General features: G+C 38.8%; 3 protein-coding genes and 3 non-coding genes across 7 annotated transcripts; all 6 read right to left on the bottom strand.

The window, feature by feature from the left end:
- Nucleotides 1-191: 191 nt before the first annotated feature.
- LOC135593983 (auxin response factor 17-like) lies at nucleotides 192-7376 on the bottom strand. The gene is made up of 3 exons (XM_065084376.1): nucleotides 5310-7376; nucleotides 1398-2110; nucleotides 192-487 (listed from the first exon to the last, which is right to left on the bottom strand). Exons 1-2 carry the CDS (start codon nucleotides 6387-6389, stop codon nucleotides 1436-1438), a joined length of 1755 nt encoding a protein of 584 aa, XP_064940448.1. The 5' UTR covers nucleotides 6390-7376; the 3' UTR covers nucleotides 192-487; nucleotides 1398-1435.
- A 1102-nt stretch (nucleotides 7377-8478) lies between these two features.
- On the bottom strand, nucleotides 8479-8551 carry TRNAA-AGC (transfer RNA alanine (anticodon AGC)). The gene has a single exon. It is a non-coding gene; the product is annotated as a tRNA-Ala (tRNA).
- Nucleotides 8552-8622: 71 nt separating this feature from the next.
- Nucleotides 8623-8695, bottom strand: TRNAA-AGC (transfer RNA alanine (anticodon AGC)). Its single transcript has one exon. It is a non-coding gene; the product is annotated as a tRNA-Ala (tRNA).
- An 801-nt stretch (nucleotides 8696-9496) lies between these two features.
- On the bottom strand, nucleotides 9497-9709 carry LOC135594564 (small nucleolar RNA U3). Its single transcript, XR_010480115.1, has one exon. It is a non-coding gene; the product is annotated as a small nucleolar RNA U3 (small nucleolar RNA).
- Nucleotides 9710-11386: 1677 nt separating this feature from the next.
- LOC135593981 (E3 ubiquitin-protein ligase RGLG2-like) lies at nucleotides 11387-19161 on the bottom strand. The gene is made up of 11 exons (XM_065084375.1): nucleotides 18781-19161; nucleotides 15210-15294; nucleotides 14972-15112; nucleotides 14775-14888; nucleotides 14606-14703; nucleotides 13215-13294; nucleotides 12878-12983; nucleotides 12656-12783; nucleotides 12348-12558; nucleotides 12108-12164; nucleotides 11387-11829 (listed from the first exon to the last, which is right to left on the bottom strand). Exons 1-11 carry the CDS (start codon nucleotides 19072-19074, stop codon nucleotides 11749-11751), a joined length of 1395 nt encoding a protein of 464 aa, XP_064940447.1. The 5' UTR covers nucleotides 19075-19161; the 3' UTR covers nucleotides 11387-11748.
- A 2909-nt stretch (nucleotides 19162-22070) lies between these two features.
- Nucleotides 22071-23768, bottom strand: LOC103999364 (protein ELF4-LIKE 3). 2 transcript variants are annotated; one of them, XM_009421110.3, is made up of 2 exons: nucleotides 23630-23768; nucleotides 22071-22614 (listed from the first exon to the last, which is right to left on the bottom strand). In XM_009421110.3, the coding sequence occupies exon 2, from the start codon at nucleotides 22557-22559 to the stop codon at nucleotides 22221-22223; it is 339 nt and encodes a 112-aa protein (XP_009419385.1). In that variant the 5' UTR covers nucleotides 22560-22614; nucleotides 23630-23768; the 3' UTR covers nucleotides 22071-22220. The 2 variants fall into 2 exon arrangements, with proteins under 2 accessions (XP_009419385.1, XP_009419386.1); XM_009421111.3 differs by lacking the exon at nucleotides 23630-23768 and adding an exon at nucleotides 22760-23560.
- Nucleotides 23769-25163: the final 1395 nt, after the last annotated feature.

The raw sequence follows: 25163 nt of genomic DNA, 5'->3' as shown, positions 1-25163 counted from the left end.
ATGAATAACAACACTGACATCTGGATTTTGAATCGATGCCCAATGTGTGCATCATACTGGCAAAAACTGATTCAATAACCAGGATATCATGATCATAATAATATGCACATGATCCAATATAATGTAACTGAATTGATTTAGCAAAAGAGGAAATAAACTCATATAATTAAATCTCAAAGACAACAACAAGCTACTAAAACACAAATTAGGAGGTGTCCTCAAAACAACTAAAGCTGTCATACAGTAATGAAGTTCAACCACACAAACCATAAGAGAAAAAACTAAAGTTAAACACTCGAAGCTGAAAAATTCCCAAAGAGATGGGGTCTCCAAAGCAATTACAACATCATAACTAAATGGGTTCAACAGCATCACAAAGAAGCGATTAGCATCACTACTAGGTTAATCCACATGGATAGATGATGGGGACAAGGCAGTACACTTTTAAATCGAGTCATATATGGGGCAAGCATCTAAAAAAGCACCCCTGTAGAAAACAAAAAGGAATGTCAAGCACCAAGCTGCTCTAATTGGTCACTGAAACTACTGGAAGAGTAGTTTTACAATGATCAAACAAGCACAATAATATTTAAAGGTAATCTAACTGTGTTAACACAAAAAAATCCATTCAACTTAATTCAATTTGAATCCATCCACAAAATCATAGGTCTATGTTTGTTCTCATCAAAAGCAACTTTTTGAGTACAAGTCCCAGGTATCATAGATTCAATAATTCGAGAGGAAGGGAGATTGATGAACACTTGGTTCATTGTGCAAACATTGGACGGCTGAGATGCATTGGTTTATCGTAAAAAATATTGTCCCGTAGGTTATATATTTTTTTCTATACTCAAAATCTTAGCTATAAAGTGCAAATCTTTGCCTAACATGACATCTATGAAGATGACCATAGAAAGACCGAATATCTTTGTAAACAGCTCAAGTTCATCAAACCAAAAGACAACATTCTAATTTGCGAGCATAGGAAGGATATTTGGGTGAAATTTTTTTGTTAATTTAGCTGTTTCAATTGGTAATTGCTAATTTCTCATTTCAACAAACCTCCTTTAACGAATTCATGGTAAAATCAATTAGGAAAATATGACTGTACCAGCTACGGAAAAAAATTTCCTGAGAAATTTGTTAATTTAGCTGTTTGAAAGTAGAAACATGAGAAAAATTCATATGAACTAATTAAATAAACACTCCTAAGTCCCGTAATATCAATCTTAACACGTAGGACATACCATAATTATGAACCGAACTCAAGTAGAGAACCGGATAGTTATTTCAATCTTTTGTGATGTAAATGTCATATGAACATCAACATTGTTCTGAGAAATTTCAAATTTTAGCTATATACAAGAAGAAAAGAAACACGAATACATTAAACATACCTGCGAGAAGCATCATAGAAACACAAGCATCATCTTTTTCACTGACAAGCTCCTATAGCAGAAACTCTTGGACATTGAATGACCAACTGCTTATGCGGATAGTGAAAAGAACCATGTGATCCATCTCCACCTTCAGTGTCTTCATACTCTCTGTTGGCTTCAACATTAGTGGGTTGGTCAATATGGATTACTTGACCAAACAGCTGGATTGATCCTGTACTAGTTTTTTTAACGGGATCACTTCCTGGTTCAGGTATCTTTCTGTCTAAAACCTGGATGCCACCCTGGCTAGGAGGAGATGATCCTCCTGATTGTGAAGTACCCCCAATTTTTAATTCCACGGATACATCATCCTTTCGTAATGCATTAACACCTTGTAAATCATTGAGAACTGTTCGATTGGTATTCATTATGGAGTCACATAAATTGGGTGTACCAATGGAATAATGCCTGGCTCCCTGCATGCCAGCAGGAAATACACTGTAACTGAACACAGAGGAGGGTAGACTGCCGACAATTGTGCTCTTCAATTCTGTCACTGGGAAGAGCATGTCACCCTCTCTATCACCACAAAATTCTGAACTTTCGAGCATCTTGATTCTCTTTATAACAGAAAATTGAGATTCTATCTGAGGACTAGCAGAAACCAACACCACCTGCCAGGGACTAACATTTCCCACGTTTTGCAAAATCTCTGGTTCATCCCAGGTAACCTAATAGAAAAAAGGAAACAAGGACAACATATTGGAGCAAATCATGAAGACAAACCAATGCTCCTATGACAATAATTAAGGTGAAATAAGAAGTTCAAAAGAAAATCAAATAAAAAACCATAATCCTTTTGGGATTGATTACTCAGAAACATAAAAATATATAATTGCTGTTTCATATTTCCTCTATAAGTGCATGTATATTAAACAATAAAATGCATATCTTGATAGAAAACGAAATCCTATCGCATTGCAGTAAACATTCCCATGCTCCAATCTAATCCATAGACGACATAAATAATTCCTAATAAACATATTGATAAAACAGTTGCTGAAAAGACAAATGCACCAATCCTGAATCCTAAAGAACCTCAAGTCTTGTGCAAGAATTTCTAGTATCAATTATTTCCAAGCATTCAATTATGTCGCTGCAGTAACATTGGAGGAAAAGGATTTATAGCCAAGACAAAGTAAGATCGAGCTATTAATAATCATTCAAATTAGTTACATATCACAGTCACTTCCAACGTCACTTCCCAGACACCATGCTCTGAAACCCACAAATAAAGAAGAAAATAATCTAATTCCAACAGAAGCTGCCAGTGTACACTTGCTTATACTAAAACCAAAGAATTCACTAGAAACCATTCAAATTCAAGATCTTATTTGGCATTCAGTAACTAGTTTAATCTTATTTAACAATAAGATCAGAGATCTCCCTTCAATTGGTTTAATCTTACTAAACAACAAGATCTATTTCTATCAATACAACCAAACATGTTACCTGGACAGGCATCCACAAGACTTAATTATGTCTAACACATTAGCAAATCAAGTATTTATCAAGACTAGAAATAGAATTTCAAGTATTAATCAAGTAAAGAAATCAACAAGTAACAAAGTACATGCTACCACAATAATAATAATGATGGAAATTTTTGATACAAAATTATCTCTCAGTGTCAAAACATAATACACATGTAGTCACCAAAAATTACTTGTTCCATATGTTTCATGTCTTCTACATCTTCTTAATGAACTGGTACCAGGATATGTTCCAAAAATCCAGACCAGAGTTCCACAAATAAGCAATATCGCTTGAAGTTAATTTTAACATGTTTGATTTGGAGATTGGTATTGACCACCAACCTACTGAATTATGACAGATTTCGTTAGGCGAACTCATCTCGATACTGAAGGTCAATCAATTCAGCCCACTAACCTGCAAAAGACCATTTACTTGCCAAAATATATTAATAGAATTTTAAAAAAGCATGTTCCTTCTAAGGTCAACATAGAACTGAGCAATCCCATTTGTCTTCAATGAAGATGGTTGAAGTAACAACTTTGAATTGCTTTTGTTCAAGCAACTTGGTCCAGTGTGAAGAAAATCAGGTTCCAATAATGCTTTACATCTTAAGATTGGAGATAAATCTAACTATGATAAATTACCACTGCAGAAAGTAAGTTTTGGCTAGAGCCAATTTGATAAAAACTAGGAAGTACAGAAAATGCTAATACTTATTATCATCATCATCATCATAATCATCTAAAATTGGGCTATAAAGCAGTAAATTTCAGGACAAGCACATAATCTAATATTGTTTTAAAAGGTTCCATGTACCATTAGGACAACATCATGAAAAGATTGTCTAGTTTCAAGGACTTTATCATGGGAATTCAAGATAATATAGTGATGTGGTAAAGATATTTGGTGCAGTCTTACAACAGCTGTAGCACTTCTTGGAGTGTATCTGCATAAGACATAAGAAAGATGGAAGCTAAGGTACAATATACAAGTTCCAGTGTTATGTTTCACAAAGAGATATCAAACACCTAGACCTCATTTGTTATTGAAGAACCAAGGACATAAACATGTGAAGCTAATGGCACTTGCTAGATACATTTGGTTCCCACTAGAAACAGTCCAAAATCTTACATGTATCTTGAAAAGCATTAAGTACCTCAAAGAGTATTAAGGTACTTGGAAACTGGAAGGCTAGCCAAGCACCTATGGTAACACCATGAAACAGGATAGAGGTAGCGAAAGAACAGTGTTGTGTAACATTCATTTCTTATTTTCTTCAAGACTGTTAGTAAGATTTTTGTAGAATATAATTTCCATAAACACACTTAAGATAACACCAAGGATCAACATACAAGTCATTTCATATTATGCCATAGGAACAGGAGCATGAATGGTACATATCATCTGTTTCACAATACTTATTTGTGCAGATACACCTTGCACAGGCTCAGCCGCCGACCAACTGCAGACCTGGCAGAATCAACGTCTCCAATCTGCTGTCATAAATGACTAGCATGGTGAAATTTCTACCATACTTGTCATACCATAATCATTGTCCTGACACTAGCATCAGATCTTTGACTTCTTTTAATACTGGACCAACAGAGTTCATGACATAGGCTAACCAAAAGCAGACATTCACATGATAATAAGTCTAAGCAAATAAGATATGCTGGGGTGCATGTTGATTTTTGGGATGGATGAAACTCGTTCAATTATAATGGTCAGAAATCAAATTCTTTGTCTTGTTAGGTCAATTAGGAGATGAAGAATCCCATCTTTTTGTTGCTTCTGTTCGTTTGTTCTGAAATGTACCGACTCTATGAAGGCGTCGCCTGCAGTTACTGCAAGACACTCAGGTGCCATGCAAGACTTAGCGATTGCTAACCACTTCTCTAAACTGAATGATAGAACACAATCAGAAAGCCGGCTGATGCCCCAACTCTAGACTAAGATCAAACTGTAGAATTATATTGTGAAGGAAAATGTATTGGACGGTGATGTGTGAATGCATTAACTGTCACCAAATATTTATATTAATGTCATAATGAGACCCAGTCATTGATAGTGCTGTAGTAGCACCCACCTATAAAAAAAAAAAAGAAAGTAGATATAATATTCAACTGTAAACCCGCAAGTTCGGACCAAACGCCAAAATTAACTATTACTTGATGGATAAAACTAAACAACTATTTTCAACCCAACAAAGAAAAAAAAAGAAAAGGAACAAAGCAAATTTGAAATGATGTGAAAAAGACCGAAGTCTACCACTACCGAGGATCGATCGAACTAGCTTCAACGATAGCAAATCAACAACAATAAACGAACAAAAAAAGCGAATCCAGCAACCGATCACATGAATAACCGAAGCATGAGAGGTAAAAGAACTCGTACCTCAAGCATTCGCCATGGCGAGCGTGGCCACAGGTCCACGCTATTCATCCTCACTGAGGATACTCTGCCCTCATACCAAGTCATCCTCGCTGAGTCCTCCGTCTCCACCGACATCCTAACCCGCATTCCAGTAGTCCAACGCACGCTCATCGCAACGTCCACTGATTCCGCCGCCACCACAAAGTCTGAAGATCCAGCCCTCGCGTAGTATAAGACCTTGAAAGGGAGATCCATCCCAGCCAATCTAACCGCCGCCACCACCGATGTGGCGGGAACTCTACCTCTAGCGTTGCTAGAGAATCCCTCGGTACCGGCGAGGAGGCTACCTCTATTCACTAGGGCCGCGGCTGATGGGCCGCAGGGAGAATAGTCCACAGGGCCGCAGAAACGGCTGGTGCGGCGGATGCCAACCAAGATCTGGCCAGATGAGTTTCTCATGAACACCACCGAGTCGCCGGCGATGAGCTTCTTAGAGTTAACGAACTTGCTCCATCCGGTGGTCAGGAGATGGCGCCGCGGAGTCCCACGGTAGATGTGCCGAAACTTCCAGTGATTCCCGTGGACGTCGTAGACCAAGATGAACTGCGCCGGCGGATAGGCGTTGAAGTCGAGACGGGGAAAGATCGAGTCAGCGCAGAACCTCGGCACCGAAAACCCGCCCCCATTGTTAGCGTCGCTGGGGGTGAGGATCTTGGCGAAGGAGACGAAGCCACCGCCGCCTCCATCTGCGACCTCCGGCAGTGACGGGCAAGAGGAGGGGGTCATGTACCCCGGCAGCGGCACGTCGGCGGAAGGAACGCGGGGGTCGAGGCTGATGCAAGCGAAAACCTCGTCCGTCTCAGGACTAGCGTGGAGGCGGACGGCGGAGATCCGACAGAGGACGGCGTTAAAGAGGGACGGGAGGGTGGAGAAGTCGGGCCGGGAACCGGCCTGCTCGGCGTGGCCCTGGGGGAAGTAGTACACGCGGGATCCCACGGCGGGGATGCGCGCGGCCGTGCCGGCGCAGGCCTTCCACACCTGCGGTTCCACCGTTGGCATCTCCCTCGCGGGCGCCGCCGCCTCCTCCTCCTCCGTCGCCATTCGAATTAGGGTTTGGTGACGGGGAGTTCAGATTTGGATTAAGTCGGGGCGGAGGGAGTCGGGATACTTAAAATGGGCGGAGGGCGTATCCGAAGAGGATGAGAGCAAGTTGCAGGGAGAGGGAGTGTGCGTAAGTGCGTGCGTGTGTGTGTGTGTGTGTGTGGGTGTCTTCGGTTCGGGAAGTAGCGGGGAAAATTACGAGGCCTGCCACTGGGAACGAGTAAGAAGAGCTGTCGACACTCGCAATTGCCAGAAGGCGGTTTCGATGGAATCCTCCTACCTTGTGCCATGATCGAGCGCTTTAAGATTCGGAAAAAAGTTGAACGCCGTCACGGAGAAAAGATCGGAGGCTGGACACGGTTGTCCAAATTTCAACGACTCATCAATCGACGCGAACTCGTGACAGACAGGATATTCTACCGACCGATCGATTAACGCGGAACCAGCGACGCTTGTGCAGGCCATTGCATCAGGATTTTGCGGTCTACTCCGGACGTGTGATGGGAGGATGGAGGGAACAAGGAGAGGACAAGGCACGGCACAGAAAGGCAGCATGTCTCGGTCTCTGCCAGCCCCAAGGAGGGGTGGGGAGCTGGTCATAGTGCAAAACAGCAACCACGCGAGTAGGACAAGGAGGTGGTCAAGGGGGGCGCCTCTCGCGCAAAAGAGCAAACACGCGACGGGCAGTCCATCGGTCAAGGGGCGTCACGCCCTTGCGAACATGGTCGGGTACAAGCGATGACGTAAAGAGGTCAGGTGTGGCCAGTTTCTCGCCTGCCCGTGCCAGCTATATGCGAGATGGCCTGTCGGTCGTCCGGCGAGAGACAGATCATTTTCTCCGTTTTAATTTTGAGAGTAGAAAAGTGGTGGTTGTCTTATCCAACATTATTGCCGTGGTTGCAATGTATAGGAAGGGATAAGCTCTACATTTAGATTGATTGTGTTATGATAATTTATTTTAAGGCTATTATGAAGAATGTGTAAATATTTCTAAATCGTAATCTTATCTCGAATATATATATATATATATATATATATATATATATAAATACTTATAACAGACACTAAAAGAGAGTCATATCCTTCAGAAAAAATAATGTATCATCCTATTAATGTACGAAAAAAATCACCAATAAGATATTCATAAATTGGTTTGAGTTCAAAAATTGAGAGAGAAACTCAAGTGGAGAAAGGTTCGGAATAGCAAACAAGCACACGAGAAGAAGACAACTTAAGTATGTATAATCTTTCCGAGAGAAAGAAACTGCGGATGAGGGAATCACGTTAGTTAATAGCTTCGATTCGACAAAACAGCAAAGGACATATTAAAATCTGTGAAAAGCACGAACCTTTTTGGTGCTGTTTCTTGCTTCCTCTTGTATTATTACGCTGGTTCAAAACCCTGAAAGATTTAAGAAAATACCCCAAGAAATCTAAACCTTGGATCAAAAGAAAGATCGATCAAGAGAAACCGTAGCAACGGGGGAGAGACGAGAGGCTCGAGAGAAGACGACGGAGGAAGCCCTAGAGTCTAGGTTCCGAGAAGAAACCCAAATAAGTCCCAAGAACAAGAGGAAGCAGCCCTAGAGTCTAGGTTCCGAGAAGAAACCCCAAAAACAAGAGGAAGCACTAGGAGAATCCAAAGGAAAAGAAAAGAATCTTACGTGACCGAGAGGGATGATGGAAAACGAAAACGAGCACTGTTCATGGACCTTCGACTGGACTTGTCGCTATCGCAGACATCAGAGAATCCCAATCCTCGTTATCTACTATTACAATAAATATATAGTGTAATTAATATTACAATAAAGTTGCTTATTACAGTTATCTACTATCCGAATGGATGGAGTATATTGTCTAAGAGTTGCTAAATTGTTGGTCCGGTCCGATCAGATCCGCAATGGGCTAAGAAAATTCAAAAGTAATACTCAAATAAAATAAAAATGGAGATGCGGGGTATCGATCCCCGTACCTCTCGCATGCTAAGCGAGCGTTCTACCATCTGAACTACATACCCTGATATCAAATTGGTGATCACAATATCTACTAAATATATTACGAGTGTTGTGTCAAAAGTAATAAATGAAAATGGAGATGCGGGGTATCGATCCCCGTACCTCTCGCATGCTAAGCGAGCGCTCTACCATCTGAGCTACATCCCCTGATGTCAATTAATGATCATAATATTTATTAAATATATCATGAGTGTTGTGTCAAAAGTAGTAAATGAAAATGGAGATGCGGGGTATCGATCCCCGTACCTCTCGCATGCTAAGCGAGCGCTCTACCATCTGAGCTACATCCCCTCACGTCAATTAACGATCACAATGGATTTTAAATATATATTGAAATTTGTGTCAATAAATTTGGACCACAACTAATTAGAGAAGATTTAGAGTAAAGAGAAAAAGAATTTTGTCAAAAAAAAGATTATGGTGTATAGCCTGTCAAACAACCTTAGAATCACCCTAGGTGGCCACAGCCAAAAGTTTGTTCCCATTAATCACACTCTAATTCTAAGGTCATCTGTCATCCTGAGACTAGAGAACAAATCCTATTCAAATAAGATCATGCTGTATGCCTATGCCAAGCCTCTAATATATGCTTCATGCGAGATAAGCAATTAGGATATAAGACTAAATAGCCTCTAAATTGGCATTCTAGCGAGCCAACTTTACTTACATCCATGCTTCACCGCTGGCTTTCCACAACAATAATGACCCTAATTAACTAAGTCTCGCAGCTTCAGCATTGGTCATTTTGTTGTTGCAGCTGCTATTGACGACCAGATGAATCTAGATCAAATATATATGGATAAGACAGATGCGCAAGAGGCTAATTTAATTGAAATACAAAGCAAAAAATTACCAACTATTTTCTTACACTATCCAGAATACTAAATTTTTTACTTCATAATTGTCACTTCGATGGGGTAGTGTAAAGCATATGAAACTTCATGAGCGTTGTGTAGTTTGTCAGACATCCTTGAAATCGCCCTAGTTGGGCACAACCAATTGAGAATAATCCTCGATATTTTTGAACTCAAAAGGTTTCAGTCATTAATCAAGCTCTAATAAAGAAAACAAAAACAAAAATGATGTATGTAGAGTCTGTCAGACAACCTTAGAATCATCCCAGGTGGCCACAGCCAACTGAGAACGATCCTCTGGAGGTTTGAACTCAAAGAAGTTTTCACCCGTTAATCACGCTCTAATTCTAAGGCCATGGAGTCATCCGCCAGACTTGATTGTCTGTCTTCGTTGAACTCTTGAAGACAGATGCACGAGCCTATAGAACAGATCCTGTTCAAGTAAGGTCGTGCCTAAGCCGTAAGCAAGGCTTCTAATATATACTCCATGCAAGAATAGGATTTAGGATGTGGGACTAAATAGCCTCTATCTTAAGAAAAATACATGAAAAATGCATGATGTGTTTATTCAGTAAATGAACTTACATTGTTCCAGATTTATTCCTTCGTTTACTCTTTTAGCTAATTATATATCATCATAATTCCTATAGAATGTTATGCACTACCAATCAAAGGAGCGACAGTAACTCCTTAATCGCTCTTTGATCCATAACGCAAAAACTACAGCTAATGCTATATTCACATCATAGAGTGATGTCTCTACAGAAAGGGTGGGCCCCCGACAAATTCCCATGGAGGAGCAGTAGAGACAGGAGGGATAAGGAGAGGAGTGGAGAGCGAGATAGAGGTAAAAGCCCCAAGAACAAGAAGAAGCCTAACAAAGACCAAAGATTCGAGAGAGAACCTAAAGAAATCCCAAGAACAAAAAGCTTCGTTCGAAAGGAGCATTATAAAAGGGAAGAGATGAATACAGAAGGCGGGGGGAGAGGAAGCGAAACCTAAAGAAACCCCAAAAGAGACCTAAAGAAACCGTAAAACCGTAGACGATTCAAGAAGAGACTTCAACGAAATCCCAAAAACATGAAGAAGCCTAATGGAAAGTCAAGAAGAAACCGTAAGACACCCCAACAGAAAGAGATGAGAAAGAGCTTGGGGAACGCGGCAGCTCCGTTCGTGAACCTTCAGCCAGTCGACCCGACGGTCGAGAGACGCAATCTGATCTGATCTTAGGGGCCACAGCGGCTCCGTTACGAAGAAGTACTCGGAGTAACTCAACAGCCAAGAACGGGATCAAGGTGACGAGTGCGAGCCCCTGCTGCGCGTTCCCCTCGTCGCCCTCGGATTCTTTGTCCTCGAACGGAGTCGATAAGAGAGGTGAAGTACGGGATCAAGCGCATTACCTCGTCTCCGCATTCAGGAAGCATGCTGCTGCGTTCTGATCGATTCTCTCGGCCTCCTCGTTCGCTAGTTTCAAGCAATCTGAACGAGAAACAGAAACCAGTTCAAGAACTCGAACAGAGTCCAGAAAAGAGACCAAGTACGGGCTGTAGGGCATCACCTAGCCTCCGCATTCGAGAAACCTGCCTGCTCGCTCTCGTCGATTCTCTGGGGATCATAGCTCACTGGTTTCACGGCCAGTGATGGAAATGATCCAGACTAAGAAGAAACCACATCGTCCTCCCTTTTATAGGGTTGGGAGCCAGCGATGTGGAGTCCGAAGAGACATCGACTCCTTGGTTGGGCTCAACCGATTCCACACAAGACCCAGAGGAGTCCTCGAGGTTGATCAAGTCCGGCTGTGCATGTGCACGAATCATAAAGCTTACCCTCCATGGAGTTGAAAATCTATTTAACCAACAGTTAGACTTTCAAGTGAAATATATATATATATATATATATATATATATAATATTATTTTTTGAATAATTAGATTATGTTAATTATTAAAAGTTATTATAAGCATCATATAATTAACAATAGGGTAGTCAAACATCTACAAGCCATTCGATCAACAGGGAAACATCAATTAATTTTCTAAAACCCAACCACGGATTTCGAAAGACATAAATTACAAGTTTCCGAAAGAATATGGCATATAAATGGACAAGCATGAGTTGGGAGTGGTTGATGAGCAAAAAGTGTCTTAAATTCCGTTGACATGCGGACGGCAGTACTTAAACAACAAATTACTTGATGAATCCTTGAGCATGACAGACACCATGAAAAGAATTAGACTTTGTTTTACAATGAAAAAAAAAAGAAGAAAAATCTCTAGAGCTAAATTGGTCGTGCAAATATCAAGATATATGCTGCATTGGCCTCGCAAGGTCTATGTACAAAGGTACAGATCGATAGCACCCAGAAATAGATTACAGCACTCACAATTTTCCAACGTACCCAAGTGGATTGGAAGATAGCAGCTCCATTCATGAAATCTAACTCATCTTTTGCTTTGGCAGCAGCACATGGCTCTCGTAAACAGATGCCACCTCAGAAGAGTTTTATTCGGGTATGAATCTCGCTACGGCAGATGGGGCATGTTTGAAGACTGGGACCACACTCGCAACACGTCTGATGCAAAGAAGACTAGATAGTGTAAGCCTACTGTGACCGATTACGGCTGGTAACTATCAATATTAGGTTAAGAAGGTGGAAATGAAAGACGTAACACAGACAAAATCTACTCATTGGTCAGAAAAATGTATACCTCTTTCTTCAAAGAGCAAAAGATGTTGGGTGCCATATAAAACAATGCACAAGAAGCCAGTTTATAGAGTCACTAAACACCTACAACATAAACCATGTTCCCAAAGAGCAACCAAAAAATGATAGGCAGTGAGAAAGTTCACCTGATGCCCACAGCCAAAAGCCATATCCTTGGGGTTTGTAAGACAAATCGGACAAATCTGCCAAGAGTGAAATAAATGACTGTTGTCAGCAAAAGCTCGAGCAAAGGAAAAAAGTAGTAACATATGACAATCACTGAAAGCAGAACACCATTCTGGATCATACTATAGAATAATGAGATGTGATTTCAGCACTATAAGATATTGAAGGGAACAAAATGTCACGTCTCTTCGGGAGTGTACCTGATTATCATATGAAGAACTTGGTGCTGAAGGAGTTGTACTTGATGCAGATGCGGATGCCAATGCTGATGCAGTCTCATAGCCAGAGTATGATGGTGCACTCTGCTGGAAACTGGTTGATTTAAAACTGTTAGAACCAACAGAGCTTCTACCATAGCCTCCAACAGGTGGAGGAAGAGGAACCCTCTCTGGAGACTTTGCAGAACGACGGCTGTTCAATAACAAAGATATCAAAGCATGTACAGAGAAAGCAGAACTAGATGGTCTATAGATAAAGCAAAATCAGATCAAAAGCTTTGGATACGTACCCCAAAATTCCCAGTTCAAGTGTTGCTTTATATTGTGAAGGTATCTCCATTAATGCTGCAAGGGCAAATGCAGTCTCTTTTCTCGCTTGGGGCATGTTCTTTGACATTATCTCCGTAAAATTTACAAACTAGAAAATATGCAGTTTCATAGAGATAAAAGCTACAGTAGATAAAAGACCCATTCTAGTATAAACTTATACATATTTGGCATCCAAAATTTACCTGGAAATTGTCAAAGGCTCGTGCAGGAATGTTATCGTCAAATTCTTTCATCATGTCCCAAGGGCCATCTCCAACTCCAACTAATACTATAGACAAGGGAAATTCACTACAACAAAGAAGTATCAGGACAGGTACATTAGTAACAAGAAGTCATCAATAACTTTCTCCATACTAATCAAATGAACAGATGACCATGACATCAATAAAAAGCATTTTGGTATTCATAGTTGTTATGCTATATTATTCAGATAATATATAAAACCATCGAATCACCTGATCTCTACCTGTTATGGGATTCTTTGAACAACAGATGAAAGAAATGAAATACTATTTTTACCTAGCTTTCACAATTGCCTCAACGGTCTTATGTTCTTGAGAGCTCAATTGCCCATATTCAGTATCCACACTCCTTGTAACCTGTGTAAGCCAACTATTATTACGAGAAAATCATCAATGTCAATAAGCAGACACAAGTAAGGACCACAGTTGACCAAATTACTGACTGTAAGAAAGCAAATACCATAATGTTATATATATATATATATATATATATATATATATATATATATATATATATATATATAACAGCATAGAGCATCATATTTTCCTTTTTCTCAAACTATCAAAGAAGATCTCATAGTAATCCAATGTACGTTCATCAAATTAGAGTTGTCGAAAGAGAAGAGGAAAACTAGAAAGGACTTGGATGGAAGTGAGGAAGGAGATAATAACAGATGGGTTAATCAAGGACAGGACACACTAAAAGTTGCAGAGCTAAACACAAAGAAAGCTGAATCTTGTCCTCGATGGCTCCTTAAGTCCCACTAAATACATTGTCATCACTGTTTCATCAATCACTATTCTGTAGAAGTTTCTCAATATGACCCTATCCTTGGGACTCAACCCAATGACCTCCACACACAACCTATAGCCTTGTTTTACAGTGTTGCCATCATTTAAGGATAAATTTGATTAATTGAACAAGCTCATCTTTAACAGGACTCCCATTATGCCAACTCACGATTGTACAACCATTAACATATATAAAATCTGTAATCAGAAGCCAAGCTAGCAAGCAATAAAGACAGACGAGTCTGTTAATAATATTAAATGAACAAGTTTACAGTACTCTAATTTAATTAACCTGTTGGCAAATAAGGGGGATAGTCAAAAGTCCTAGCGAAAGACTTCTGGATGTCCTTACCTACTTTTTTAATTGCTCCTATTTCTCTACCATTTCAACAGATAAAAATGCTATACAAATTCCATAAAAGCAAGAAAACTAATTATTTCATATTGCTAAAACTCCTTATGAGCCGTTGCACATATTAGCTGAAATTACTCTCACATCATCAAGATTAATGCCTCATCCATTACGCAACAGTAAAGTCACTGTCACTGCCTCCTCCAAGTTGTCTCTAGGTATCTATATCTGGACCCAAAGATGCACCAAAATTGCATCAAAATCCAAGGTCTCAAATCTGACCATGCTGGTCAATATACACCAGTATCTATTGGTCCAACGGTACCAATATCAAAACAAAACCTTGATACCTATATAACAACAATTTGTTATTGTTTTATTCGATGGTACTGGGTGGTACATGTTTATGTACCACCCAATATACCAGTATTAAAATAGTCTGATAGATGACAAAAACCAGTTCTGATCAAGATTTAAATCCTTGTCAAGTACAATTACATAAACATAAATATGAAATATCATACCTGCCCATCAGCAATTATCAATAAGACATGATACTGCCCTCCACTCTCTTCCACAATGGTCATAGCCATTTCAATGATAGGTGCAAACGAGGTTGGACCTAGAGGGAAAAGAAGTTTTTAAGTCACAATAATTACATATGCCAGAAATAGTTGACAACAGCAGAAGTACCAGCTAATCTTAAATGTGGTACAAGTTCTTTGTATCGCTCGAGGGCCTCTGAAAAGCCATTGCATGGTCTCTCGTCTGGATAGAAACTAAAGATATCCTGGTCATGTGTTGATGCTGCCAAATCATAAAGAAAAATTCAACATCTTCACATAAAAAATAACAATCTTAAAAAGTACCTTACTTCAGATGATATTTACCATCTCCAAAACCAAAGCAAGGGATCAAGTTATCCTCATCAAATGCTGATAAGGTTCGTCCAATGATCGACATTGCTTGTTCATATGGATTTGGTGAATCACCAATATGATGCAAACTGCGGCCTCTAAATGAATGTTTACCTAATTATCAGATGATGTCTAGTGTCAGTATATTTGATTTCGATATTATAACTACATTTAGTAATTGACTAAAATATATTCAATGTAATAGAGTCACCAGTCCACTCATTGCTCTTCGTGAAATCAACACCAACAATAAGATTTGAAGACTCAAGGCCAGCTTGTGAAAGAGCCTCAGTAACCTGAATGAGAAAATTTCAAACTATTTTAGTTAGAAAGGAAAAAGAATAGGAAGCATGGTGAAACTACTATATGTATATATGTACATATATATATATGTATATACTTACATATATGTATATGTACATATATACATACATACATACATATATATATACACATATACATATATACATACACACACACACACACACATATATATATATATACACACACACATCTGCAAGCTCAAAAAAGCACAAGAAGTGATATAGATACTACTAGCATGCCAAGCTATATCTCCACCAATATGTTACAAATATGCCCCTAAGTGATCCACTTTGGACTCATATAGACCACACCATCAAAATTGGATCTATATGAAGAATCAAATCAATCGAGTGATAATCTCATTAAAAGTTGCTGTAGTAGTTAAATCAAAGCAGTACCCAATATAAGCAATAATGATTCCAAAATCCAGAGAGATTTAGGATTTCACCATCATGATTGATGGCCACTAAAATGATAGGGAATGAGAATAAAGATGGGTTATGAATGTGTCTGAGGCTATCACAGAAAAGGTTCTAAGTTAAACAGAAAATTGTTGCAAAAACAAAGGAAAAAATGTAGCAAAGATGAATTAGAGGGAAGCAAAAAAAAACATTTTAATATTGGTAACGATGCTGCAACTTTAAGAGGTATCACTTGTATGTCGTCTTTAGACAAGAATCAAAAAGCCCTAAGCTTTCAACAAAATCAACACCATAACATAAATAGAATCCTCTCCACACTGACAAGATTAAGGACTTTAAGCACCAAAAGAGAACAATATTATCACTGCACAGGAGAACAAGAAGATTCTCCACAGATAGGATTCCCTATATGAACTAAAACTTATTGGAAGTCCTATGTGTTGCTGGGTTGCAGAGTACAAAAAGAAAAGTAAATCAACAACATTAATAGCTAATACGAAAAACAAATTGATTAAACTAGACCACAAGCAGCAAGCATGGTGTTGCAAAATACACTAACAGCACATCAACTATATTGAAACCGAGAACAATAAAATATCTATTACACTCTAGGTCAGGTGCAAAGTTATTCTGATACAGAATGTCTCAAGAAATTTAATTTGGATATGTTCAATGGAAAATAGGCCTCAACTAACTGTGGTGTCACTGTTGTTTAACTTTACACACCAACACCGCTATTATTTGGTGCATCTTAGACAAGTCATTTCCCATCAAAACATTCCGAACCTATTCAAACTCAAGGCTGTGATGTAGAATTTTTAGGTGAAAATGCAGCTATCCAAGATGGTATTAGATCGCATGCCCTATTATCATTTGGTGCATCTTAGAGAAGACATTTCCCATCAATACATTCCTGACCTATTCAAACTCAAGTCTTTTATCTAGAATTTTAAGTGAAAAGGCTGATATCCAAGATGGTGTAAGATCACATGCTGCAGCAGACACTAAGCTAAACCTGGATACGAGATATTTTTAAGAATTATGTCATTTCTCTTTCATCTCAACCTGCTGCCAAGCCAAATGACTATGCCACCACCTGCAACATCAGTGCCAATATGGTTCTTACCTTCAAGCCACATCCACCAACCATTCACTCACTTTGTCAGTAATAAGCCACAATTCGGATGGGACCTGAATCAGCCAGCAACTATATGAACAATCTCAACCAGATCAGATAAGATAATCACAAAAGAAAACATGTTTCATTCTGATAAATTTGGAACACAAGTGGTTTAATCATATTCAATACACGTATAAACATAATATAATAAATTTCGCCCTTATGATTTTACAAGATCCAAAGATTCAAAATCAAGATCAGGATTGAGAGTAGGATATGTAGTTGCAATTTGACTTTGACCGAATCAGATCATGAGATCATATTTTTCTTGAAGTGACACATAACAGTCATAGGTTAGTCAAAGATCGATCAGGACTTGATAGTAGGATTTGTAGTTGCAATATGACTTTGATCGAATCAGATAATGAGATCATATTTTTCTTGAAGTAACACGAAACAGTCATAGGTTAGTCAGAGATCGATCAGGACTTGAGAATGGCAAGATGCATCCCAAAGGCAACAAATGGCTTAATGGCCCAATACCTAGCGAATCCACAAGGATTTCATGGAAAGCAATTACGATTAGCCAAAACTTGATCATGATTGAATGGGTTGGTCCAATGTTAACTGCGAGGCATCAAATGTCCTGAAAGGAAAACAAAAAACAAGTGTTTTGGCAACAGACATAGCTAAACTGGTACGGAGCAAACCAAATAACGTCCAGATAACCAAGTCATCCAAAATTAATATTTCATGTAAAATTATTTATAGTATAGTTACCTTTGAAACATAATACATCTTGGAAACAAAATACAATAGACAACCAAACCAAACTTATTTCAATTAAGTTTTTCATGCAGTTTGGTTAAGTTTGAATCTTTTTCCAGAAACCAAACTGGACCTTGTTCTCCCATCTTTGCTAGATTTCCAGCGCCCCAATTTTATCGGAATTCTAATGTGGTGAAGCAAAAGTACATGATATAAGTATTTATCAAAATATTTAGCGAGATAAGAAATAAGTAGAAATGAGATGAAATTATCATTCACTAATATCCAACTAACCAAAATTAATAATCTGGCTCTGTGGCTCAGACAAGGAGGATGAACCGATATAAAAATAGAGTGTACCCAGTACATGAGGCTCCTGTCAATGTGAGGTCTGGGGGAGGGTCAATGAACTGATATGTGACACCCAATCATTTTAGCCTCTTTCTGTCTTTCAATAGGCAAAAGATTCTTCGTTGATTGGCATCACTTTTTTCCTCCAAAAAGGTAACCTTTAGCATCACAAGGCATCTGAGCAGTTAGAAAATTTTATGCGACCAAAGGCGCACCCATCTGAGTTGAGGTTCACTAGGCCTCATGCCTCAGTTGCTCCTTAGGCATGCCTTTTATAATACTTCTATTGATATATAAAATTTCCAATCCTGCCGACACACACACATCAAAGATCATGAATCCCAACCACTGCTAATATCTGTGTTTTTTATTTCTCTCGTATCAAAACCATAATTACAACCGCACTGTTGACCAAGATTCTGCATCTAGTCTTCCTCCCCATTATCCAGTCACCAAGACGCCCCTACCTAAAACACCACAACATGACAGATCTCTCCCAACCTCACTACATGATTTCGTTTCCTTCCAACTTGTCGCTGGAGAAGAAAGAAGAGGAAAAGAAAGTAAAAGCAACTAAAATCGAGAAACCGCTGAATCACACTTAGGGTTTGACCAGATGGAACATCAAAACTATTTCGCATAGCAAAGATCTAAGGGTTCTGATATAATTATATTTATACAAAATGTCATAATCAAATTCAATCTTATTTTCTTACGATCTAAATACATGCGAATCTAGCAACTAGTGTGCCCTCCTTCCATGGATTTCAGAGAAATCAAGAAGACAGATCGATTACCTGATCCAGCGAGTTGTAATTGTCGCTTATCCTCGAGTACCGCCGATCCAGCGTCCTCGGCCTCGACACAGCGCTGTGCTGCGGCTGCTGCTGCTGCTGCTGCGGCGGCGGCGGCGGGGGGTACGCTTGCGGAGGGGAGGCATAACTCCAAGAAGGAGGTGGCGGAGGAGGGGGCGAGGGGTCGTAGTCTTGAGAATAGTTGTGCCCCCAGGGGGAAGACTGCTCCGTCGAATGGCTCCGCTGTTGGTAGGATCTGTAGCGAGACCTTGAATCCCTCGAGCTCCCACCCCCCATCAAGCCCTCACCGCCACCATCAACAACAAAAACAACAAGGAACGGAGTGGGGTAAGACTGGCTCGAGAGGAAAGACAAAATGATTGGCGAACAAGACGTGATGGACTGAATGAGACCAACTATAGGAAGTGCTTTTGCTTTTACCAGAGCCAACGGACGAAAGCAGAAAACAAACACAAGCCGTGTGTGCTTCTTTAGATAAGATGACAAAGTTAGGTCACGTAGGAAACACTTTTGCTTCCACAAAGCATACAGCAAAAGCAATTCCGCTTTTGACTGATTGCTCGACGTGGTGAATCAAACGCTAATATATATATATATATATATATATATATATATATATATATATAAACTTGTGAAATAATGACATAAAAATGTATTAAGTTGACCAAAGAAATGTTGATTATATAAATATTATATATATATATATATATATATATATCTTTAAAGTTGACTAAAGTGAGAACTTGCAAAAATCTTATTCGTCATAATTGAAGTCGTTCTTAAAGACTTTGACAAGATTTTGTATTCAAATTTCGTCTTCACTATTTATTCTTTGTATAAAAAACATAATAGTTTCTAAAAAAAATCATATATGCCATTATTTCATACTTATCCTTTAAATTTAAGTTTAATAAATAAATATTCAAATAATCGATAAAATTTTAAGAGAGAGTTAATAGTTTAATTTTATTGGTGACCAACATGAATGATTTAAATATTTGAAGGGATATATGCATGTCCTTAGCTATCTATATAAATGCTATATTGAAATCTAGATGGTCAAATATGTTATCTTGACAAAGAAGCAATCACATATGTTGTGACCAGAATATGCATACATTTACTTATATCAATCAACCTCCTTCTAGTATAAGTGTTCAAACATGAAAGAAATGCCTAAAATATACTTGATAAAGATTATTTCTTCTCTTTTCTCATTCTTGACTTGATCCTGAAAATAATTTCTGGGCATGTTCCAAAGTCTTCATTTCAATTTCCTACTTATATGCACCATTGATTTTGTCATAGAAGAACTTGGTGCCTTTTGGTACACACTTCTAGTTAATCAAATATGAAATCATGATCATAACACCATCTATTTGCTAATGGTTTTTTTTATTTTTATTTTTTCATTATTATATTAAACTACATATGAAATCTCATTTTACCAATTCCAACACTTATTAGTTGCACAATAATACATTAAAAATGGGAATGTTTGTGAAATAGAAAACTTTAATGTCAGATTTATGTTTAATGAAAAAAATTAAATTCTTCCCTATGTGAGGTCAAAATATAATAAGTCTCTTTTTATAATATTTATAAAATAATCAAACTTTTATTTCTAAAATTTATTTTCGTTGTAAAGAAGTCGTTTTCATACTTGAATTTCTAATTCTCTATTAATATTAATTTTAAAAATTTAAAAATATTTATCGACCGTAATATTTGTCTAAGTATACTTCTTTAATTTCACTTGATCATACGAGAAGGAGTTAACATTAGAGGATTCGATAACCTTTTCTTCCACTCCAATCTTTTACTTCATCCAATTATATCATCCATTTAGAACTTAACATAATGAGAAAGAAAAGATTCAAAATATCATAATTTATGAAATTTATAGATAGACGAGAAGAGAAGATATGAAATATCATAATCTAATGTGACAATCTTATGGAACAATCAAATTCTGACTTTTAAGGTTTATTTTTTTCATAGAAAAGTTTTTCCATATTTGGAGTTCTTCTATGAAAAAAGTTCTTCTTCTTATGCTTCATTGATTTCATTCCAGTCAAACATACAAGGAGTTGATGAAGAAGATCTGATGACTCTGAGGTTCCACTCCAAGCTTTTGCTTCATCCAACAACAGAACATCCACTTCTGAAAGATCAGAATAGATATTTCGGAGTCACATCGGAGCTACCTCAGCCACCACCTTAGGATAGTCTTGCACTCTCAAGTTTGGATTACGTCGGATAGTCTTGCGCTCTCAAGTTTGGATTACGTCGGATAGTCTTGCGCTCTCAAGTTTGGATTACGTCGGGTTGACTCAAACATCGACAACGATTTTCTCTTATAGACTTTTCATCCAACTACATAGCATTCACTTCTAACCATGTAAGAGAGAGTGTAGCATATTAAGAAGTGAAGGGCCTGAAAGATCAGAATTCAGAAGTATACAGAACTGAATTTAATCCAGCACATATATGTGAAAGATACATTTAGGTTGAGGAGCATTTTCCAGAGAGATTTGGGACAAACACAAAGAGGGAATGCAGTTGATCACTGATTGAAATGATGCTAAACCATCCTCCAGATTTGTCCAGCTAGCCAACCAGCAAACAACATCTGCAAGCTCATCAGCATTGGGGGCAGAAAGTAAATGACAGGAGCATCTCAACAAGGATTGATTGACTGTCATATTCAGCAAGCAGTGCCTTTGGAAAAGCTTCAAACCTACTCTTTCAATCCCTTTCATTTTGTTTGGTCAACTCAGTCCACATGGAAATCCATCGAAACCTTATGTTCTGGATGATTGATACCCCTACCAACACATGCACTTGCCGTAATTCTCTCTATGCATCATGAAACATATCACCCACTCCTTAGTTTTCTAACATATTGATGCCTGGGGCCATCATCTGAGCATGCTGATGAAATAGATTAGCAATGGTTAGTCCATTAGAAGACAGCCCATGCAATCAACATGGAGAAGAGAGTGGAGGAATCTAGCAAGGGAAGCCAGTTTCCTTGATCTGGTTTCTGCACAGTGTGGGAGAAAACAAGGAACCACTTCTAAGCAGATATGATAAGCTGTGAGGTGGCTTTATGTTGCTTGTCCTCTTCTGTGGCGCCACTTTATAGAGGTCTCTGTCTCCTGCAGCATCATTCAGCTGCTTTATTCTTGATACCTGTTCTACTTTTTTTCCAAGGCATGTCATATGGCTGTTCATGCTTCAATCAAAGTAATCACAGAGGAGAGGGGAAATGGGTACCAAAGCTGCTTTCTTGTTGCCACATCAAAGCATCTAAGGAAGACAACCACCACACGAGATAAGACGAAGGTCTTTGGCCCGTAAGAGCAGGAACAGCACGACACTGGACAACAGGAGGACACTAAACATGGAACAATGAGCGACTATGACTCGTTGACATGTCTAACCCTCTTGTGGCCGAGCTTCCCACCGGAGTCGCCCCCGGACGACGCCTCCATCGGCCCGGTGAAGGAGAGGGAGAGGTCGGCGTACAGGTCGACGACACGGCGGATGTTGTTGTTGAGCTCCCTGATGAGGCCGACGTTGCGGCCAAGGTTGTCGGGGATCATTGTCTCATGGTTCTGGTTGATCTCATTGATCAGTAGCCTGTTCTGATTCAAGATGCTCTGCACCTGAACGAAGCTCTTCTGGAAGGCATGGAAGGCCTTGTTGTCCACTTGGTTTCCATTTCCATGGACTGAGAAGGTGTCTCCTCCCTCCATTTCCACCTCCAATCCGATCCTCCTCAGCTGGCGATCGAGTCAATCCAACCAAGCACTGAAAGATGACAACAAAAGGAAGAGTCTATACTGTAAGAAGGATCCTGACAACAGCTTTGAAAGCAAGGAAACTGTGAGAGCTACCGAGTATAAAGCTCGAAGGCAAAGAGAGAGAGAGAGAGAGAGAGAGGGAAGGAAGGCACCTATTGAGTGGTATTTGGGCTTGAGAGGGATGCTGAGGCAGGGACAAAGGAGAGAGAGATCATGGTTTCCTAGTCTCCTTTCCACAATGTGTACAACAAACAAAATCTTTACATGACAGCATGGAAAAGCTGGTCCATAACAAAAACCTCAAACAGGACTGGGAACAACCACATGGCAGAAAGAAAGCAAAGGAATGAGAACAGCCAATGTACTGCAAAAGGGAAGGCAGATTGACATTTTAATTTAAAGCAAAAAAAAAAGAGGGGGGGGAGAGGGGATGAAATCATCTTGCTTTTCATGTGTTCTAGAGAAATATTTTATGCCATGTGAAGACAAGAATCTGCAGCTAAGATGAACCTGAACTTGAGAGAAGAAAACAAATGGAAGAATAGCATCAAATCAAGTGAAAGAAGGAAGCTCAAAGGTAATTTCTTGGAGGTACAATTCAACCATATCTTCAGAGAAGCTAACACTGCTGCAAATTGGGCAGCATCTTTTGCTAAGAGCTCTGGTTCTTCTGTTTTGTGGCAAAGCAACTTGCCAGCTAAACTTTGTAGCATCATTACCTCTGAATTCCAGACTTTTGAGCTGTTAATCTAGTATTTTCAGTATGGAAAAAAAAGTGAAAGAAGGAAAATGAAAACTCTCCTCCAAAGCAAAGTGAAGAGGATCCAGCAACAAATATCATATTTTGAGCCATACTTCTAAACAATTTTCTTCAGAAACAAAGATAGACAAACAAAAAACAAAGATACAATTTTTGATGTCAGATCCTCCATAACCTTCACAGACCAGCAAGAAAACAAAAGGAGATCCCACAAGAACATGGAAAGGAAACAAAGGTACATATTCTTTTGCATCAGGCATACCTTCTGAGTTGGAAATTCCAACAATCCCAGCATGTAGAGAGAGAGAGAGAGAGAGGAAATAGATTGAGGAAATGTGAGAGAGTATGAACTGGCAACCAGAATCTACACTTATGTGACTATATATAACAGTGGGTCTACTGACTAAACAAAGAATGCAGGGGGGTGACTTGTGGGTGATGTATAGATGTGCACTTGAGAGAAGACTTCCTGGATTTCTCTACTTGGTCAAGTCACCTTCACAAACCTAAAACTTACACATCATGTCATGCGGAAAGATCAAACATGCAACTCAAAAAAGGAAAATTGAAGTTCTCATACATGAAATGCTAGTTTCTCATGACAAGTAGTTTCAAGCAATCCAGACTTCCCATCCATTCCTTGTCCAGTTTCTTTCATTTTATTTGATCCATGTCTTCTATATCCACATTCAGAGCTGAGATAAGATTACAAGTAGAAGTGCAAAGTTTAATAATACAAAGAATCTGAACAATTATTTCTGTGACATCAATTCCTTCCACATAAACAATTTGCAGAAAGTCAAATGTGAGTAGCTTGGCAAATTTTACAAAGGAAAACTTAGATGAGCTGTTGAAGAAAAAGAAAAATAAATAAAGAAATAATTGTTGTTGAAACTTTGTAGGATTATTTGCACAAATAAAGATAAAGACTTTGTTTCATGTCATGTGCTTTTTATAAGGAACAAAGACAGAAATATATAAATGAGTGACACATATTTGCTACTAAATTAATAAATATGTAAGAATAATGGTTTACGACTTTTTATTAGTCATGACTTGCATAGGAATAAAGTGTTGGACTCATGGATGATGGAATATTAAGCCTGGATTAACTCAGATATAAACAAGTGTTTGAGAAAACTTTGGTCAAGCAAAGACTATCATGAAACAATTTCAATGCTAAATCTTATAAAGAATTTTACAACTGTTTTCCCAACTATAAACCTGTTTAGGAGTATATGAAATCATACACTACAACTCCATCTTGTCCAATTTGAGATAATTGTAAGGGTAAACAAGAATTTAATTTTTCCCAGAGGAAGTGCAAGCAAGACAAAAGAATTGGCAAAATAAGAATTAGTGCAGAATCCAAGTGTCCAACAAATCATAAGGAAACATTTCTCAAGGAAGAAGATGATGATAACCAAGTTGTCACAGCTCTGCTTTTGACAGGTTCTCATGCTTTCCTCTCTTCTCACATTTCCTCTGTTAGTTTATTCGGTTCATGGTTCTCAGTGCAGTTGTAGAATCTGCAAACTAAATTGTGGAGATACCTCAAAGCTCAGCAGCTCTCACAGCCATCATGTCTGATAAATAACAACACTCAAAAGACTGTCATGACATGTGCAATCCATAAACTGATTGCTTTGGAGACAGAGACCCTCTTGAGGCCAGCATGCAATCAAAGTATCTTTGTGTTGGTGCACACTATTCTACGTCCCGGCGTGGCACACGGAAACCCAAGATCTGTAATTTAAGGTTTCCTATTGTCAAATCTAGAAGCTAGGTTGGGATCT

The sequence above is a fragment of the Musa acuminata genome, chromosome BXJ1-9 (assembly GCF_036884655.1).
Source record: "Musa acuminata AAA Group cultivar baxijiao chromosome BXJ1-9, Cavendish_Baxijiao_AAA, whole genome shotgun sequence".
NCBI lineage: Eukaryota > Viridiplantae > Streptophyta > Magnoliopsida > Zingiberales > Musaceae > Musa > Musa acuminata.
This window is presented reverse-complemented; position numbering and strand designations above follow the sequence as displayed.

Bases quoted from the DNA above. Each gene is read 5' to 3' on its own strand.
- LOC103999364 (XM_009421110.3), bottom strand. From the start codon at position 22,559: ATGGAGGGAGGAGACACCTTCTCAGTCCATGGAAATGGAAACCAAGTG.
- LOC135593981 (XM_065084375.1), bottom strand. From the start codon at position 19,074: ATGGGGGGTGGGAGCTCGAGGGATTCAAGGTCTCGCTACAGATCCTAC. The intron at 15,113-15,209 runs GTGACTCTATTA...TCTGATAATTAG, and splicing joins GAAGAGCAATGAGTGGACTG to GTAAACATTCATTTAGAGGC. The intron at 11,830-12,107 runs GTGAACTTTCTC...TCTTTGCATCAG, and splicing joins CTTTTGGCTGTGGGCATCAG to ACGTGTTGCGAGTGTGGTCC.
- LOC135593983 (XM_065084376.1), bottom strand. From the start codon at position 6,389: ATGGCGACGGAGGAGGAGGAGGCGGCGGCGCCCGCGAGGGAGATGCCA. The intron at 2,111-5,309 runs GTACGAGTTCTT...TTTTTCTATTAG, and splicing joins CGCCATGGCGAATGCTTGAG to GTTACCTGGGATGAACCAGA.